Below are 19,224 nucleotides of genomic sequence, written 5' to 3' on the forward strand. Positions count from 1 at the left end.
GGTTGCCTCTCAAGGGCTTCCTCTTTTGGTCTCTTTTGGTTGTATCACTTTAACTGTTTCTCCAGACCGACCACTCCAGAACCCATTAATCCCACAGCCTCCTGAGTGTGCCCCACAGGCCCTTCCAGTTCAACACGATGGAAAATCATTTACCGTCATTGACTTCCAATGTGTTTCTCATCCTGTGTCAGACATAGCTGCTTCCTCAGGGAGCTCAGAGAATATTGCGAGCCATACAGGTGAAGAAAAAGAACAGAGAACTACATTTACGTGTGCCATGAGAGAAATGTGTGCTGGTAACTAAAGGAGCACAAAGCAGGGTGGGGTCAAGTCTATCTTGCAACTTATATGGAGAGGAGACATTCAGGAAGGCTTCATGGAAGAAGTGACACTTGATTTGAGTCTTTTCAAACACAGATGTTTCCTGAAGGTGGAGAATGAGGAGAGGTGTTCTCTATGTATAGAGCAGGAGAAGCAAAACTATAAGGACATAAATAATAGGCATTGATATCCTAGTGGACACTGAGTCTGCAGGAATTGTTGGAGTATGATCGGGGTGGTGCTTTGAACTTTAAGACTGAGGAAAAGGCAGGGGTAGGACAATGAGGTCTTTCAGATCATAATAAAGGCTTGGGGCTTCATCTTGGAGGTCAGGTGACGATGTTGAGGGGTTTTAAGCTGGAGAGTGCCATGATGGGTTTTGTGTGTAAGAAAGATCGCCCAGGCATTTTGGAGGAGAGATTGAAAGGAGCATCAGACTGCAGGCAATGGGGCCATTTTGAAGGTCATTGCAATGTCCTAAAGAGGAATGAGGGGCTGCATTTGTTTCCTGGGTCTGCCATAACAAATTACCACAAACTGAATGGCTTAGAACAGCAGAAATTTATTCTTTCACAGTTCTGGAGGCTAGAAGTCAGAAATCAAGGGCCATGCTCCCTCTGAAGGCTCCGGGGGAGGATCCTTCCTCGCCTCTTCCTAGCTTGTGGTAGTTGCTGACAATCTTTGGCATGCCTTGCTTTGTGGCAGCATGACTCCAAACTCTGCCTCTGTCATCACATGGCTGTCGTCCCTCTGTGTCTGCCTCTGTGTCTCTTCTCTGCTTCCTATAACACCAGTGATAGAGGACTGAGAGCCCACTCCAGTCTAGTGTGACTTCAGCTTAACTATTTCCTTCTACAATGACCCTATTGCCAAATAAGGTCACATTCTGAGGTTGCAGGAAGGACATGAATTTTGGGGAGACACTATTCAACCCAGTATGGGAACCAGTACTAAAGGAGAAGCAGTAGGCTGAGGAGAAGGGTGTGGACTTGAGAAATGTCGCTAGGCATTCCAGTAAGACTCCATTCCATCTTACCATTGAGATTCTGCGGGATGTTAGTGGTGAGGGAGGGGGAGGAAGCCAGGAGCCCTCACGGGCCTCCCATTGGGTGAGCTGGATGGATTCAGCAAGAATTGAAACAGTGAAGGAGGAGTGCAGGTCTTTTTATAGCCTCAAAATAGATGTGTGTTAATATTCATTCAACGGTTCCCGTTAAATCATTTGATTTCTCCAACTTAACATTTGGAGTACTCTGCCTGTTTGGTAGTGTTCTCTCTGCTAGGATGTCGGTAGAGGATAAATAGAGAATGTAGAAGAAGAAACTTTTGAAGCTCTGCCTTGAAAGTATTTACAATTACATTTTATTAAAACCTAGAGAATATTGTGCCCTCCAATTTCCAGGTGGAAATGAAGAACTGTGGTTTTCCAAATTAAAACCAAAAGTTCTACCAAATGCATGGATCATATAGTTTTATTTTCTCTATCTAGTATATCAGTCCGATTTCCGTGGAAACAAACACCACATGGAACCAATATCTGAATTTTTTTGCCTTGGTAACGCTACATAACAAATGAATGGAAGGGACATGCTCTTAATTTGGAAAAAGAATAAGCAAAGCGGTGAACTTTGTTTCTTGCACACCTTCCCGTAACATCCATTAGAGGAAGCCAGGGCCCTGTTGAGGGATGTGTTATGTGTTCTGATGTTGCCAGTCTTTTTGTTCCTTCTGTCTGACCACACGTTCCAGTTCTTTCTCTGTTGCCTGGTTACCGAAGGAAATTGGCTGACTTCCTTTTTGGCATCCATGTGAACCAAAGGGAAAGAATTATTTTAAAAGTTGGGAGTGGGTGGGTGGTTGAAGACCTCTAAGATTTATGGTTTTATGGAGAAAAATGGAGCTTACTTACTTCCACCTTTGTGACTGAGACACTTGGAATTTGAATTTAAAAATTTCTTAATGTGATTACAGTCACCCTAGGGTATCAGATAAAATGATCTGACCACGCATGGAGTTGACTGAGTGGATCACTGTTTAATTAGTAATTTCAAGGAAACGTCAAGAAGCCTAGAAGAATGTACTAAGTGTGTTTGCCAAGTGGGGCATCATCGTATTATATTATAATCTTAATTATTCAACATAGGAAAATATTTCTTATTATAGGAAATACTAATAGCATTTAAAGTATGGTTCTTTTCCTCAAAGAGACTATAAATTAGTTAGCCTAGATAAGGCAACCCACAAGGAGGAATTAGGTAGCCACATGAAGAGCATATAATGAAGCATGAAAGTCCATTAAGAATTCCAACAAGAGATGCTGGGAAACAACATTTCATTAAAAACAAATAAGAATTTGTTGGTATATTAGTTTCCTAGGACTGCCGTAACAAATTACCACAAGCTGGGTGGCTTAAAACAACAGAAATATATTATCTCACAGTTCTAGAGGCCAGAAGTCTGAAATCAAGGTGTTGGCAGGGGCAGCTCCCTCTGAAAGCTCTAGGGAAGAATCCTTCCTTGCCCCTTCTTAGTTCTGGTGGTTGATGGCGATCCTGGGCTTACAGCTGCATGACTCCAATCTCTGCCTCTATCTTCACATGGCCTTCTTCTGTGTGTGTCTCTCTGTGTCTTCATACGACCTTCTTATAAGGACACCAGTCATTGGATTTAGGGCCCACCCTCATTAGTTAAGACTAATTACATCTGCAAAGACTCTATTTCCAAATAAGATCACAATCTGAGGTTCCAAGTGGACGCGAACAGTGGGTGGAGGAGACGGGGGGTGGGTTGGGGGCACCAAGCAACCCACAAGAGTTGGTGCAAGTGTGTGGTCAGGTTTCCAGAAAGTAGGCTGGTGTCTGTGAGCCTGGCCTTAGAAGGGGTCACCCTCTAGTAAAAGCTAGGAGAGGCAGTTACGTCAACTGAAATACTTATTCCCCCAATGGCCACCACAGACTCTGCTCAGAGGGAAAGAAACAATAAAGGATACAGAGAAGAAAGAGGTACAAAATGTAGGTGGCCTTGATTGAATTTTTTGACATCTTACTGCCAGAAAGATCTGAAGGGTTGTCTCAGGATTACTTGTGATGTTAAAACCATTTTTCCCATTTGCTCTGTGCAGCTGAAGACCAATCCTGCACCTCAGAGAGGCGGCAGGCCCTGTCCAGACTCCACTTTGGGCCTTCAGGCTACTTCAGCTGGCACAACTTGTTCTTGGCTCCTGAGAAACAACAGGTCTCTCAGAAGGTAGCCAGATTTACCACATCCTGCCCATCCTTGATCAAGGAGCTCTTTGTGGACTCTGGGATTCTCCACCCAATGGTAGAAGGGCAGGATAAACAGTTTTCCACCTCAGAAAGTCTCCTCCAAGAAGCCGTCAGAGCAATTTTTCCCTCCCGAGAGCTGGCTCGTCTTGCCCTTCAGTTTACCACCAACCCAAAGCGGCTCCAGCAAAACCTCTTTGGAGGGAAATTTTTGGTGAATGTTGGCCGGTTTAACTTGTCTGGAGCCCTTGGCACAAGAGGCACATTTAACTTCAGTCAATTTTTCCAGCAATTTGGTCTCCCAGGCTTCCAGAATGGAGGGGCACTAGCAGATCTAGCCGAGCCCCTCTCTGTGGGATTGGATTCAAATCCTGCCACAGAAACCCCCGAAGCCTCTAAGAAGGGTGTTGCTATGAATAAACCCATTGTGGGCAGCTTTGGCTTTGAAATCAACTTACAAGAGAACCAAAATGCCCTGAAATTCCTTTCTTCTCTCCTGGAGCTTCCAGAATTCCTTCTCTTCTTACAGCATGCTATTTCTGTGCCAGAAGACGTAGCAAGGGATTTAGGTGATGTGATGGAAGTGGTGCTCAGCTCCAAGGGCTGTGAGCAGACACCTGGCAGCCTTTTTGTCCCGTCATGCACTGCAGAAGGAAGCTATGAGGATGTCCAGTGCTTTGCTGGAGAGTGCTGGTGTGTGGATTCCCGCGGCAAAGAACTCCCCGGCTCGAGGGTTAGAGGTGGACGACCCAGGTGCCCCACAGAGTGTGAAAAGCAAAGGGCTCGCATGCAAAGCCTGTCGAGTAGCCAGCCTGCTGGGTCCAGCTTGTTTGTCCCTTCGTGTACCAGCGAGGGGCGTTTTCTTCCTGTCCAGTGCTTCAACTCAGAGTGCTACTGTGTTGACGCTGAGGGTCAGCCTATTCCCGGAACTCGAAGCCTACCTGAAGAACCCAAGCAATGTAAGTCTGTTAAATCCACAGACTCTGATTCTCTCTTGGGACCCTGAAACAATGCATTACAGAAAAAAGAATTTGGTCATAGCTAAAGCCCAAACTTCTGCTAATGGTAAAATTTGCTGGTTAACTAAAAATTGTCCAGAAAAGTCTTGATAATGGTAACCATTCTAATGAGTGAGTAGGGAGATTTATTTGACCTTAAGGAATTGCCGCATATATTTGTGCAGTGCTGACAACAGCTGGTCTCAACAGGGCCGATTTAGTGATGGGGATGCTCTCTGTCTAGAAGTTGTTTACAAATTTAAGGATGATGGGATTTCTATGGGTTTCTATGGATTTCTATGGGTTTTAGATGGAATTTGGACAGTTAAGGGCTTTCATCTTGGTTTTTTGGGGTCATTGAACTTCTTAACCTGACACGCCTGTGCTTTGTTCCTCCCCAGGCCCCACGCCCTGTCAGTTACAGGCAGAGCAAGACTTCCTTGGGGCAGTGCGGGCCCTAGTCTCTAATTCCAGCATGCCACCCACCCTCTCCAGCATCTACATTCCACAGTGCAGCACCAATGGGCAGTGGAGACGTGTGCAATGCGACGGGCCCCCTGAGCAGGCCTTCGAGTGGTACGAACGATGGGAGGCTCAGAACAATGGCGGCCAGGAGCTGTCCCCTGCTGAACTGCTAGTGAAGATCATGGACTATAGAGAAGCAGCTTCCAGAAGCTTCCATCTCTTTATTCAAAGTCTGTATGAAGCTGGCCAACAAGGCATCTTCCCAGGGCTGGCAAGATACTCTTCTCTCCAAGATGTCCCACTGGCAGTGTTGGAAGGGAAGCTGATCCAGCCTGGAGAGAACATCCTCCTGGAGCCCTACCTCTTTTGGCAGATCCTACATGGCGAGCTCAGCCGATACCCAGGGCCCTACTCAGACTTCAGCCTTCCTTTGGCACATTTGGACCTTCGGAGCTGCTGGTGTGTGGATGAGGCTGGTCAAGAACTGGAAGGAACACGGGCTGAGCCAAACAAGGTCCCAGCATGTGAGTTACACGATGTGAAGAGCTGAGTTTGTGCTTCTTGAAAAAGGATGGGTGGGGGCCGGCCCCGTGGCTTAGTGGTTAAGTGCACGTGCTCCACTACTGGCAGCCCGTGTTCAGATCCCAGGTGCGCACCGACGCAGCGCTTGTCTGGCCGTGCTGAGGCGGCGTCCCACATACAGAAACTAGAAGGATGTGCAACTATGACATACAAGTGTCTACTGGGGCTTTGGGGAGAAAAAGGGAAAAAAAGGAGGAGGATTGGCCATAGATGTTAGCTTAGGGCCAGTCTTCCTCAGCAAACAAGAGGAAGATTGGCAGGGATGTTAGCTCAGGGCTGATCTTCCTCACAAAAAAAAAAAAAAATGCAATCCTGTAACTATTGCTTGAAATAAAATTGTTAAAAAAAAAAACAGATGGGTGGTGGGAGGGCATTGAGTGTCAAAGCTGAAGTCGAGTTTAGATATGACCAGTTTCATTCCTTCAATGTATATTTGAGGAAAGCAAATGTATTAGTTAGGTTGGACTGCTATAATGCAATACCATAGACTGGATGGTTTAACCCACAGACATTCATTTCTCATAGTTCTGGAGGGTGGAAGTCCAAGATCAAGGTGCTGGAAGATTTGGTTCCCGCTGAGAATCATCTTCCTGGCTGGCAGATGGCCACCTTCTCACTGTGTATTCACATGGCAGAGGGAGAAAGGGTTCTGGTTTCCTCATCTTTTTATAAAGACACTAATCCCATCATGAGGACCCCACCCTCAGGACCTCATCTAAACCTAATCACCTCCCAAAGGTCCCACTGCCAAATTCCATCACATTGGGGTTAGGGCTTAAACACAGAAATTTTAGGGGAACACAAACATTCAGTCCGTAACGCCGAGGCTCATAGAAGGGGAGTGATTTCCCCACATCTACACAGTCAGGTGTTGGCAAAGTCAATGTAGTTCATTTTAAAATTTTCACATAATCGATTACAGTCATGCACTGCATAATGACATTTCGGTCAACAATGGACTGCATATACGATGGTGGTCCCCTAAGATTAGTACCATATAGCCTAGTGTGTAGTAGGATATACCATCTAGATTTGTGTAAGTACACTCTATGTTATTCGCACGATGAGATTACCTAACGACGCATTTCTCAGAACATATCCCTGTCGTTAAGGGACACATGACTGTATTTAAATCAATGTGTGCAAAGTGTTATCTTAGGCCCACTAAAGGCTATAACGTGAATATGACCTGGCTCTTGCCCTCTCTGGCAAATGCTTTGGTAATCTCTCATAAGGTAGGTGCACGCTTTGATTAACCAACACGTATTATGATGGTCTTGCTACTTACAAGGACTTTGGGACCTCAGGAAGTCCTTTTGCCTTCAAAGTGCCTTGAATTTACTTGAGGGGGTTAATTAAAGGGCTAATTGGAGAGCTGCTGAAGGAAGTTTGCAAGTTCAGCTTTGTGGCAGCTGGACTTAGAGCTGCAGAGTGTGAGGCATAAACAGAATTGGGCCGACTCTGTGTCGTAAATTAAAATGCCGTATCACCAAATAGCCATACCAGCAGTTTGAAAGAACAACCAGACAGATGTAACACTGTTATTATCAAACCAGATGCTCCTTAACCAGCAGTGGCTAATATTACAGGTAATATTATGGCTGCTCGAGTCCAGTGAAATAACTCAGTTCATTCTTTGCAATGTTCAACATGGTCCAGACCTTTCAGGGTAATGTTAAAATTAATCGGACTATTTTGACATTAGCCAAAGTTTAGGCTTTAGCAACAAGTGGGTTTTTAGAACATTGGGCGATAGGAATATCTGATGAGAACAGTAATGCCCTGGGCATTTTGTACAGCCTGGAGAACTCACTACTAGGATTCTCCATTAAAACGTCAAGTTCTAGCAATAGGCTGAACCTCAAAGTCACCAGATAGATATTGACATGACTGTTACACAAGAAGTCTTATTTATTTTTTGAGATTCTCTATACCAATGGTCAGGTCTGCTGCATGGGGACACTCCTATAATTTAGGTGCTTTAAGACAGAATTTGGTCCTTTTTGGAACCGATTTTTGGGGCCTGAGTTGCTGATACCAAAAGTGCTTAATAACTTTAGTAGCTAGTGTTACTCGCCTTGGCCTGAATGCTGGACAAAGCATTAGAACAAGGCTTAGAATATATGGGCTTTTTCATTGAATAACGACAGACTGTCTAGAGTAGACAACTGGATGTACAAGGCAACCCACTGGGAAGCAAGTATTAGAACTTTCATCTGTATTTGGTATTTTATCTCTTCCTTTTAAATTCCTATTTTTTTTTTTTTTTTTTTTGCAATTAAGTGCTAACAGCTGAAACATTTGGGAAAACAGTACCTAGTATATTATTATAGTGGTACATGTGCATGCTTTATAAATAAAGAAATACACGTATTTTGGGGGTGCATGCTCGAACTCTTTTGTTGATAGGGGTATATTATCAAAAGGGTTTGGTGACTGTTGGTTCAGAGCGTTGATACTCAAAGTGTGGCTCAGCAGCATTAGCGTTACCTTGGGAACTTGTTAGAAATTCAGAATCTTGGACCCCACCTGCTGAGTCAAAATCTGCATTTCCACAATATCCCCAGGTGGATCCAGTGCTCCCTGAAGCTTGAGAAGGACTGACCTGGAGGACAGATCAGTTGTCTTGAATTCTGGGTCTGTCACGTACTACTCTGGGAGCTAGAGGAATGTGACTCCTCTCGGTCTTAGTTTCATCTGTGAAATCTGAGTTATGACAAGTGACTACCTCAAATGGGCTGGTCTGAGAATTATAAAAGATAATAGATGTAAAGTGCCAGACCTGGTATACAGAAAGTAATTAATAAATAACTAGACTAATACAATTGGTAGTATGTAATGAAGTGACCAATAACTTCCTACACATATGCAAGGATGATGCCTCTGCGGGTACGAGGTCAGGTCCTGTCAGGTCCCATATCACTGTCTCTGGCCTGTTTCAAATTTTGCTTTCTTCATTTAATACACATTTATGGACCACCCACTGTGTGCACTGTGCTGTGGGATGAGGAGACAGTTGTGAGACAGGTGTGGTGCATGCCCTTTAGGGGCAGAGAGGCCAGTGGGGGAAACTGACGTGACGTTAGGTGAATAATAAACTGAAATAGTAGAACAGAAGTAGGAAGACATAAAATGCAATGGCAGATGCCCAGAGAGCGGGGTACTCACTGACTGGGGAACTGGGTAAAGATTTGCATGGCATCAGCTTCTGGGTCGTGATGGATATTTGTCCAGCCAAAAATGTGTGGCAGGCCCTTCCTGGCAGAGGAAATAGTATATGTCAAGTCAGGGAAGCTGTGAAAGGGTCTGCTTTGCTGGGAATGGGGTGGGGAAAAGATCAATGTGGTAGTTAGAGAGGGGACTTAGGAGGGAATAATGGAAGGAGAGGCTAATGGTAAATTGGGGCCAGATTTTAAAAGGCCTTCCGTGTCCAGTTACCGAATTTTCATTCTATTCTGGAAGAAATGGAGAGCAAGCATAGATCTTTAAATGTGAGTTTTTGCTTCAGGCATTCCAAATTGCTGGGATTGATAGAATAGAGTATTTGATCAAAAACATCCCCAGAAAGCAATAGTGTCTTCACATCCCAGAAGTCAAGGGTTGCTGCTGTTCCTATGCTCTCACAAGAATCCACCGACCACATTCCTTGTTGAATTCACAATGTGATTGGTTGAAATAAATATGTCTAGGGTGGCTTTTGTTAGCAGTGACAATTTCGAGGACAACACGGGCCAGACACCGTGCCAGGCACTTCAGCTGCAACACTTCGTAGAATAATTACAAAATCCCTATAGGTGGATGCCCCAGTTATCCCCATTTCACAGATCACAAGCCTGAAGCTCAAAAGAGCTAAGCACATTATCGAAAATCACATAGCTAATAAGTGTTCTAGCTGGCATTTGAACCCAGAGGTCTCTGAGAGCATGCTCTTTCCTCCTTACAAAAATAACTCTCTGCTAACCTACAATGCTTCCCTTTGAGTTTTGATATCCATTCATCCATCCACTCCCCAGTCTATTCAACTATCCATCCATGCATCCATCCATGCATGCATGCATCCATCCATCCATCCATCCATCCATCCATCCACCCACCCATCCATCCATCCATCTGTCCATCCTTCCATTAGAGGCAGCTGGTCAAGATTGCTGGTTCCAGAGTTATAGTGACTAGACTGGAATTCTGAATCAACTAGTTGCTAGCTAGGAGCTTGTTTAAGATATGTGACTTCCCCATGCCTCAGTTTCTTATCTGAAACACATGGATAAGAATAATATCCTGTTGGGCTGTTGCATAGATTAAATTAGATTGTTTGTGTAGATGTGCTGAGTACAATGCCTGACATGGAGTAAACGTTAGCTATTACTAATCTTACATGGTAGGTCCTCCATAAATGTTGAGTGAATGAAATTGTGGAGGCAAAGCAGAAAGAACATTCCAAGCTGTGAAAGGAGCTGGGGTGAAGGAAACGGCTGAGGCAGAAATGTGTGTGTGCATATGTGCATACTTCCAAGGGGTCCAAGGGAGCTGTATGTGGTAGGTGAATCCATCTATGATGTCTTTATTCCTCTAGGTCCTGGCTCTTGTGAGGAAACGAAGCTTCATGTCCTGCGGTTCATTAAAGAAACGGAAGAGATTGTCTTGGCTTCCAACAGTTCTTGGTTCCCTCTGGGAGAGAGTTTCCTAGTGGCCAAGGGAATCCAGCTGACCAGTGAGGAGCTCAGCCTTCCTTGGCTCTCTCCATCCCGGGAGACTTTCTTGGAGAAGTTTCTGAGTGGGAGCGATTATGCCATTCGTTTGGCAGCTCAGTCTAGTGAGTGTCATGCCCTTCCGGTTTCTGGTTCCATCCCTGTGGGGAAGCAAGAGCTCGAATTAGCTGCTCTTCTGTCACCTTCAAGTCTTTGTTGCCTTGATTTCCCCAGGCTGATGGGTTCCTGGGAGAGAAAAGGCAAAGTGGTCTCGTGATACTTTTCAAAGCTGGAATGATGCACACCTCTCCAAGATGCTCCCAAATCCTCTAGTAGAGCCACCTGGGGGCAGTTCTCCATGTTTTGTATTGCCCAGGGTGCCTGCAGGCCGCCATGGAGCCAAATATCGTGTTACAATGGGAGGAGCTCCAGCCCCAAATGCGCAGAGGCCCCTCATGGCCTGTTCCAAGCTTCCTTCCACTTCCAGGGATTCAGGAACACCCTGAAGGGGTAGAGGAGAGGGACCCTCACTACTGAGGAACTACTCGGTTTTAGGCATCTTCCACGTGTGATCTATCTAGCCCTGATAGAAACTCCAAAAAGCACGAATGTGTACCTGCATATGACTGAGAAATACTCTCAGAGAGCCCGCCGTGCTCTAGTCCATAATAACAGCTAAACATTATGTGAAACTTACCCCAGCTAGGCTCTTTCTATGCTAAGTGGATTACCAGATCTTTGCACTGAATCCTCCAAAGATTCCATGAGAACGATGCTATAATCACCATCTGTGATTCCTTTCAAATGTGGAAACTGGGGTTAAGTTACACATCCAAGTTCACCCAATTAATAACTAGCAGAATCTTGATGTGACGCTGGTGGTCTGGCCCCTGCCCAGCTGGTCCCTGGTGTGGCTGGGCTTGGAGCCTAGATCCGTCTCATTCAGAGCCTCTGTTCTTCTTCCACCACCTGCAGGCTGCTGGAGCAGGAGGGTCCCAGGTCCCTCCCAATTCTCTCACTGACCCTACACCAACTTGGCAGGGACAAATGACTCCTGTATCTCCAAGCATCCCCGAGTCTCCCACCCCCTGACAGATTATCTCAGCTGGTTCCCTGTATGGGTTCTCCGGGCTCAGGTCACAAAACAGCAAAGCAGTGTTCCACCAACAACATCTGTACCAAGACAAAGAGCGCCCACTCCACGGGCCGGGGCTCCCTGCTTTCCCATCTCTGCAATGTCTGCTGCTGTCTTGCCCTCAGCTCTCTGTTTTCTTTGTTCTCCTAGCTGCATGGGAGCATCTCCCATGGGCCAGCTCTGCTTCCTGCCTCTCTCCCTCACCAGGCGTCTCTTTTGGAGGACAGGGCACCACGTCTTAACTCATGTTTAAATCCCAGAGCCTGGCACAGTGCCTGACGGATGGTGGGAGCCCAGTAAGCTTTGGTCAACGATCCTTCTTGTTTCTTTCCTCTCCTCTTTCTTTCTCTTCCGTCCCCTCCCCTCACCCCAGACCCAGGCCCTTCTTTTCTCTGTTCCTCAGAGACTTGGAGACTTCTGCTTTGGGCAAGAAACCACTTGTTTTAAATTTTGTGCATGGACAGGATTTGCTGAAATCAAAGAGAGGAGTAGGGTTGACGGGGTTGATGCCCTTGTAGTGTGACCACATTGCTTAGGGAGGGAGAGATAGAGGAAGGGGCGAGGAAGCTCTTGGTGCCCTGGAGACTTATTTGTTGAATGGCTTGAGAGCATTTCCTCAGAAGCCGAGCTGAGGAAGTTCCTCTCCACCGAGCTGAGGCTCTGGTCTTGCACATCTGAGGCTGTGGGAAAGAGGAAGTGTCTCTAGAGAAGGAGTGGGTTGCTCATTTTCCTTGGAATCCCTCGAGATGAGAAGAGGCATCTCCCCTGTTGCAGAGGAGAGGAAGCTTCTCGTGTGTGGACCTCCAGGTCCTGGAGAGTCTGGGGATCGAAGGACCAGGACAAAAAGAGATAGGGCCACAAAACATCTTTGGCCAACAGAACATGGTAGCAGTGTCCCAGGGCCTAATGAGGGTGCGGGAGGACACGGGAGTACAGGTACACAGCTGTGCCTGACATGAGCTTGGTGCTTAAGCTCTTTTGATAAAAATATCACACTTACCCTGTTAGGTAAGTATTAGACCCATTCACAGATGGGGAAACTCAGGCCCAGAGAGGTTGGGCAACCTGCTCATGATCACGCAGCCAAGAAGTGCAGTGCCGGGATTCAGGTCGAGGCTTATCAGACTACTGAGCCCTGTCCCCTGCACCAGGACACTTCAAACGGGGACTCTGGTCTCCTCAGAGGGTCTGACGGTGGGCTGGTGGTGTCCTGATGACTTCAAGCTCTGCCCTCGGGGAGCCATGAAGCCCGTCTCTGAAAAGTGGTGAGCTGGGAGATCTGCTCCAGTGTGAGGCAGGCCACTGCACACTGGGCAGCCCCGGAGGTGGCCCTTCTCCTCTAGGATCCCCAGGAGGACCCTGTGGTTGCATCCCCTGCCCCACAACCCCACCGCCAGCACCTGTAGGAGTGGAGAGGATGGTGGAGGTAGGGCCTGAGAAAGGGCCTGGGAGACAGTTCATGGCTACCCAGAAGGAGGATGGTGCTGGGGGCAAATCAGACTTCACGGGGAGAGCTGGGAGACCCGGACCAACTGGTCATATGTCTTGACCACTACCCCTCACCCCTTCTTTCCACATGCATGCATTTATTAGTTTTTCTTTTTCATTCAACAAATACTTCTCGAGTGCCTACCATGAGGCAGCTTTGCTCTACGCACACAATGAACACAAATCCTTGCACCCAAGGGCTTCAGTGCTGGTGTGGAAGAGACAAACCTAAGCAAGATAAATAAGTATAGTCACTAGTACGTCCGTGGTGGAGAAGGCCTTGAAGAAAGCCTGGCCGGGCGGGGGGGACGCTGAGCTGAGGACAGGGTAGTCCTTTTGAGCAGGACGACCACTGTGTGAGTCACTTAGCCTCCTTCCTTGAGTCCGTTTCCTTGCCTGGAGGTAAAAATTCAGCCTGCAGGGAGCTTCTGCGAAGATCAGATAAGATTCTGTGGGGAGCAAAGCTTCGAGGGAGTGAAGAAGTAACCTGTAAGAGTTTGGTGGAAGACAAGAGGGTAGTTCACACAGATGACTTCTTGTGTCCAAGTCCAGTCCCTCCACTCCCAGCTGTGAGTCCTGGGTCAGCGGTGTAACCCACCTGTGCCTCAGTTTCTCACCCACTAAATGGGACAATATTACCCCTCTTAGAGGGTCGTTGTGAGGAGTCAGTTGATTAAAGCATGGACTTGAGTCTTGCCCGGCACATAGGAGATGTGGGATAAATGCTGTCTATTATGACTGTTATCTCACGTGCCTGAAGACACTTCATTGACCTAATCGACTCTATGGAAAGTTACTGAGAGACGACAACAATGATTCCTTCAAACGCCAGCCTACATTTCCATTTTTTTTTTTTTTTTTTTTTTGTGAGGAGATCAGCCCTGAGCTAACATCCGCCAATCCTCCTCTTTTTTTGCTGAGGAAGACGGCCCTGGGCTAACATCCGTGCCCATCTTCCTCCACTTTATATGGGACGCCGCCACAGCATGGCTTACCAAGCAGTGCGTCGGTGCGCGCCCGGGATCCGAACCAGCGAACCCCGGGCCGCCGCAGCGGAGCGCGCGCACCTAACCGCTTGCGCCACCGGGCCGGCCCCTACATTTCCATTTTTAAAGAACGGTCTGGTGAGTGCCTACCCACTGCTCAAGGAGCCCCTGTCATATTTTGCCTGGAAATGTTTGTCACATAAATAAAAGGCCTCCTTGTGTTGGAACAGGGACCTGCTAGGTCATTCTCAGCGACAGAGCCCCCCTGCGGGGCTTTTCCAGGCTAGGCGCTCACGTCTCTGCTCCTCTCTCCTGACTCCAGCCTCTGACTTCTATCAGAGACGCCGCCTTTCCCTGGGCGACCCCGCACGGGCACCTGCCCTCCTGTGGTCCGGCCCCTACGTGCCCCAGTGTGATGCGCTCGGAAGATGGGAACCCGTGCAGTGCCACGCCCGGACTGGTGAGGGGGACGGGTGCCCTTGGGGGGCTGAGGGACACCCCTTCTTTTCATTTAGAGGAATGGGCTGGACTCTAGGCCCGTTGTTGGTGGCTGGTGGCATATCCCTTAAGGTTCTCTGGGCTTTGGCCGCCTCATCTGTGCAATGGGAGCAGTGACCTTCTACTAGCCTGACGGTCAAGTGGAAGATTGCTGGGGGACCGGAGTGCTAAGACCTGTGATGGTAGACAATGTTGGGCAAGGGACACAGGCAGGGGGATGGATGAGGGACCTTCCTGGCACCGCTATGAATGCAAAGAAGGAAAGCTGTTTGCGGGACACCCGGGGTCAAGTATCTCCATGCACTGTCTGAACTTCCGACCTGTGGCTCTTTTCTAGGACTCTGCTGGTGTGTGGACGAGAAGGGGGGGTATGTCCCTGCCTCACTGACTGCCCGCTCCCCGCAGATGCCCCAGTGTAAGTGAAGCCCGCAGACTCCCCCGCCTGACCCTGGGGAGGGCACTCTAGGCTGGTGGCGCCAGCTGTCATTACCCAACTGCTCAGAGGCTCCAAGGGTCAGCCCTCGAGTGCGCTCCAGACCAGCGAAGGGTCTGCCAGACCACATTTCCTACGTCCCCGGGCCTGGAAGCCCCTCACTGACCTAGGACCTTCCTAATCTGTGCTCCTAGTTTCCCAGGTGGACAGAGGCTGCTGAGAGCGGGGAAAGAGCCCCGGTTCTCCCCCACACCTCCCACTACACCCGCCATCTGGGCAGCGTCATCCGCTTGTGCAGTTTCAACAACCAGCTCACACCTGTTCTACAGCCCAGCCTCCCTGCCGAGGTTCCGACCCATGTAATCAGCTGCCCCCTTTACATCTCAAAGATGGTACATCCCACGTGGGTCTTTGTCCCTGAACCTCAGCCTGCTCCTCCTTTGAGGTTCCCCTCTCTGTGCAGGCACCTCCATCCACCAGATGCACAGCTCTGACACCCGGGCCAGCCGGGGCTCCCTGCTCTCCCTCGGTGCCCACCACCAGTCTGTTAAGAGCCTTCTCTCTCTCCCACAGGCCCCACCCCCTGTGAGAAATCTCAAGCCAGTGGGCTGCTTTCCAGCTGGAAACAGGCCAGATCCCAAGGAGACCCATCTCCTGAAGACCTGTTCATCCCAACTTGCCTAGAGGTCAGACTCTGAAGGCCCAGGAGGGGTGCAAGGAGGGAAGCCAGAACTTTCTCCCACGGGTTGAGGATGACTTTCCTAGTTTTCAATAAATTTGTTTCAGTTGAAACCTCACAGGGAATTCTAGGCCTGGATTTTTGTCCTAGCCCTGGCTACCCTGGCTGTGTGACCTTGGGCACTTTTCTTACCTTCTCTGTGCTCCAGTTTGCTTTATTTATCCTGAGATCGGGCCACATTTTCATCCTGCCTAGTGCTGGGGTTGTTTTAAGGCCCCAAGGAAATATAGTTCGTGAAAACTCTGAAAAATAATCTATACATATATAGTTGTTGCCGTGCTTTTCCTAAAGTTGTCTTGGCCACGTTGTCATGGCCATCATGTCTGTTTCTTTTATTTTATTTATTTATTTTTTTTCATTTTTTGCAGGGGAAGTTTCACCCTAAGCTAACATCTGTTGCCAATCTTCCTCCTTTTTTCTTCCTTCCCCCCACCAAAGCCCCAGCACATAGTTGTGTATAGTTGTAAGTTCTTCTGGTTCTTCTACGTGAGCCACCACCACAGCATGGCTACTGACAGACCAGTGGTGTGGTTCCGCATCTGGGAACTGAACCTGGGCCACCAAAGCAGAGTGAGCAGAACTTTAACCCCTAGGCCATCAGGGCTGGCTCTGCCCATCATATCTAGTTCTTAATACAAATGGGAGACCTCATAATACCCTCCCAGATCCCTGGATGATTGCAATAATTCAGTGCAGCAGCTGATGTAAAAGCTCCTAGAGAAAGGATTCTTACTGGAATCTTAACCACTTACTTGCCAAGTGATAGAAGTCTCTGTGCCTCAGTTTCCCCTCCCTAAAATAGGGATGAGAGGAACACCGCCATCTGCTCAGCTCAGCATCCAGAGGCTTTGTAAAAATCAGATGAAATCAGCAACGTAGAAGTTAGTGAACCTGTGAATCACTGAGTAAATGTCTTCTTCTTATTATTCTTTATTATGATTATTGTTTGGTACTGTGAACATGGACCCCAATTCGACTGCGTTTTGTTGAGAAATGAGCCTACTTAGTCTCCTATCTTGGCTGACAGCCCCCTACTGCTGGTGTAGAAGTCTGCTCCATTGTCCCGGTTGCCGATGTTTGCCCATGGAGGAGAACCACAGCTCTGAGAGCGGGAGAAGTGAGTCAGAGCAGGTTCCAGAGGCCCTCTGACCACGTGGTTCCCAGCCTGGCTTCCATGGAGGACCCAGGTGCCAGGGTACAGAACCCAAAACTTCCACCGCCCAAACTGGATGGCTGTGCCTTTAACCCAACTCCTCAGCAAAAGTCAAGTTAATGGCTAGAATGCTCTCATTTTTTTTTTTTTGAGGAAGATCAGCCCTGAGCTAACATCTGTTGCCAATCCTCCTCTTTTTTTGCTGAGGAAGACTGGCCCTGGGCTAACATCTGTGCCCAGCTTCATCTACTTTATATAGGATGCCGCCACAGCATGGCTTGATAAGCGGTGCATCAGTCCGCACCTGGGATCCAAACCTGCGAACCCTAGGCTGCCAAAACGGAGCGGGCAAACTTAACTGCTATGCCACGGGGCCAGCCCCATGTTCTCACTTTTAAACTTTTATCCCATAAAACTTTCTCTAACCTTGCTTGGGTGTGAATCTCACCCGTATAGCCGACAAGCTGTGCGATCAGGGGCGCATCAACTGCTCTCTCTGGGCCTCTTTGCATAGAATGGGGACAGTAGAGTCCCTCCTTCCCAGGGACTGGATGACACTCCCGGGGTGGGGGTGATTAGCACAGGGTGGGCCTCATGGTCGTGTTCTCTGTAGATGCTGGTGTTGTTATTACTGTCATTTCTTGTCTGTGAACATAGAACCGCAGAGTATAAAATGAACAAGCAGCCAAGAAAACCTCCAGGAACACTGAGTGACGCCGGGAAGCATGGGGCAGCTCCTTTCCCCAGCACCCCTGCCTGTTCTCACGGTTTTCTGGCGTAGGAGACATGACACTCTCTACCATCCAGAGTTCCTAGAAGGAACCGGCTCAAGGAGCCATCTGGTCCCACCTTGTTTTTTTTAGATGGGGAAATTGAGGCCCAGGGAGTTGAAGGGGCTTGCCCAGCGTTCCCCAGCTGGCCCAGGACACGGGGAGAGAGGGCCCGGCAGACACAGGGTTTGGGTAGCTGCCTCGGAGACTGTCTTCTTTATTCTGTGTTACAGGTGTTACAGACTCCTGTTTCCTAGGGATGCTTGTTGAAAATCATTTCCGGAATGGGGGCGTTTGGTTCAGGAGAGCAGCTGGGCTTTGGGGCTGGATGGTTTAGGCCCCGGCTGCTCCCCACCTATGGGACGTCACTCTGTCACTTTCCCTCTCTGAGTGAGCCTCAGTCTCCCCACCCTGAAATGGGATAACCGTGGCCACTGCCTCCTAGGGTTGTTATAACCATCAATTCAAATAATGTGTGTCAAGGGTCTGGAACAGGAGAGCGCCCCCCCACCCCATGTCCCTCCATTTGGAGAAGCCATTTGGAAAGGACATTCTTGACATCTGTCCACTGACCTGTGGGCTGGAAAAGCATCTTCCCTGGGGTGACATGACTTCGGCTTTGTCTCAGACAGGAGAGTTTGCCAGGCTGCAGGCGTCGGGAGCTGGCACCTGGTGTGTGGACCCAGCCTCAGGAGAGGACGTGCCGCCTGGCTCAAACAGCACTGCCCAGTGTGAGTGTCGACCCCCCCAGCGTCATCCCCCAACCCCTCCCCATGAGCACTGCGTCTGGAGTCCCAAGAGCTGGCTTCATGTTCCAGAGCTGTGGAAGCCTCTGACCTCACTACACCTCAGTGTTCTCATCTGTAAAATAGGGGCAATACCAGCACTGGTCCCTGTGAAAGTGGGCACTGCTGCTTCCTCGGGGTGAGCAGCTGTGCAGCACTGACGCGCCAGCAGGTCCTCCCCTGGTCCTCAGCTTTCAGCCGGCCCTGCAGTCTGGTTTCCAGGGTGAAGTCGAGATGCTGTCCCTCAAGTGTAAATGTGCTGATGTCCCTTCTTTGCCTGAAAACCATCAACACCCCCGTGGTCCTCGGGGCCGGCCTGAGCTCCTGGCCACGGCTCACGGCCCCTGCACATCTGGCTCCTGCATCTTCCTTTGCTTCTCTTGTGCCTCCACCTCACAGGCTTCAGCATCTGGCTGTAATAAACTATAGTCAGACTTTTCAAGAAGGCAGATGCTCTCTTGCCCCTGGGCCTTCACGTGTTCTGGTTCCCCGCCCTCTCCCCACCCCCTACCTGGCTCATTCTTACTCAGACCACACATCAGCCCCTCCAGGAGTCTTCGGGGCTTCAGTCTTCCATAGCTGAGTTCAGTGCCTTCCTGTGGGCTCCTTCACTGCCCCGCACATCTCCTATTGTCGCCTTATCACTCTGAACTATAGTTGCTCACTTACTTTAAATCTCCTTTAAGACTCTAAGCTCCTTGAAGGCAGGTGGAGTGTGTGTGTGTGTGTGTGTGTGTATGTGTGTGTGGTGCTTGTGCGTGGAGGAGAAGTACAGAGCTGAGCCAGGCCCAGTCTTTGCCCTGTCCTAGCTTAACACCCCAGTGGGGAGGCACCCCAGACCCTGCAGGTGGGTGGCGGTGGGTGGCAGCGGGTGATGGCGAGGACTGTGGCAGCTATGTGGGCAAAGAATCCATGTGGCT

General features: G+C 48.7%; 1 protein-coding gene across 1 annotated transcript in view; it reads left to right on the forward strand.

Annotated features, from left to right (window-relative positions):
- The window catches only part of TG (thyroglobulin), a 256,521-nt gene that overhangs the window by 14,193 nt on the left and 223,104 nt on the right, over positions 1 to 19,224 (forward strand). Inside the window, exons 9-15 of the mRNA XM_058564964.1 lie at positions 3,443 to 4,543; positions 4,984 to 5,571; positions 10,203 to 10,442; positions 14,249 to 14,386; positions 14,762 to 14,839; positions 15,431 to 15,543; positions 18,148 to 18,250. Coding sequence (XP_058420947.1) covers positions 3,443 to 4,543; positions 4,984 to 5,571; positions 10,203 to 10,442; positions 14,249 to 14,386; positions 14,762 to 14,839; positions 15,431 to 15,543; positions 18,148 to 18,250 — 2,361 coding nt within the window. The remainder of the gene's footprint in view (positions 1 to 3,442; positions 4,544 to 4,983; positions 5,572 to 10,202; positions 10,443 to 14,248; positions 14,387 to 14,761; positions 14,840 to 15,430; positions 15,544 to 18,147; positions 18,251 to 19,224) is intronic.

This window comes from Diceros bicornis, chromosome 21 (genome assembly GCF_020826845.1).
Source record: "Diceros bicornis minor isolate mBicDic1 chromosome 21, mDicBic1.mat.cur, whole genome shotgun sequence".
In the NCBI taxonomy this organism is placed as follows: Eukaryota; Metazoa; Chordata; class Mammalia; order Perissodactyla; family Rhinocerotidae; genus Diceros; species Diceros bicornis.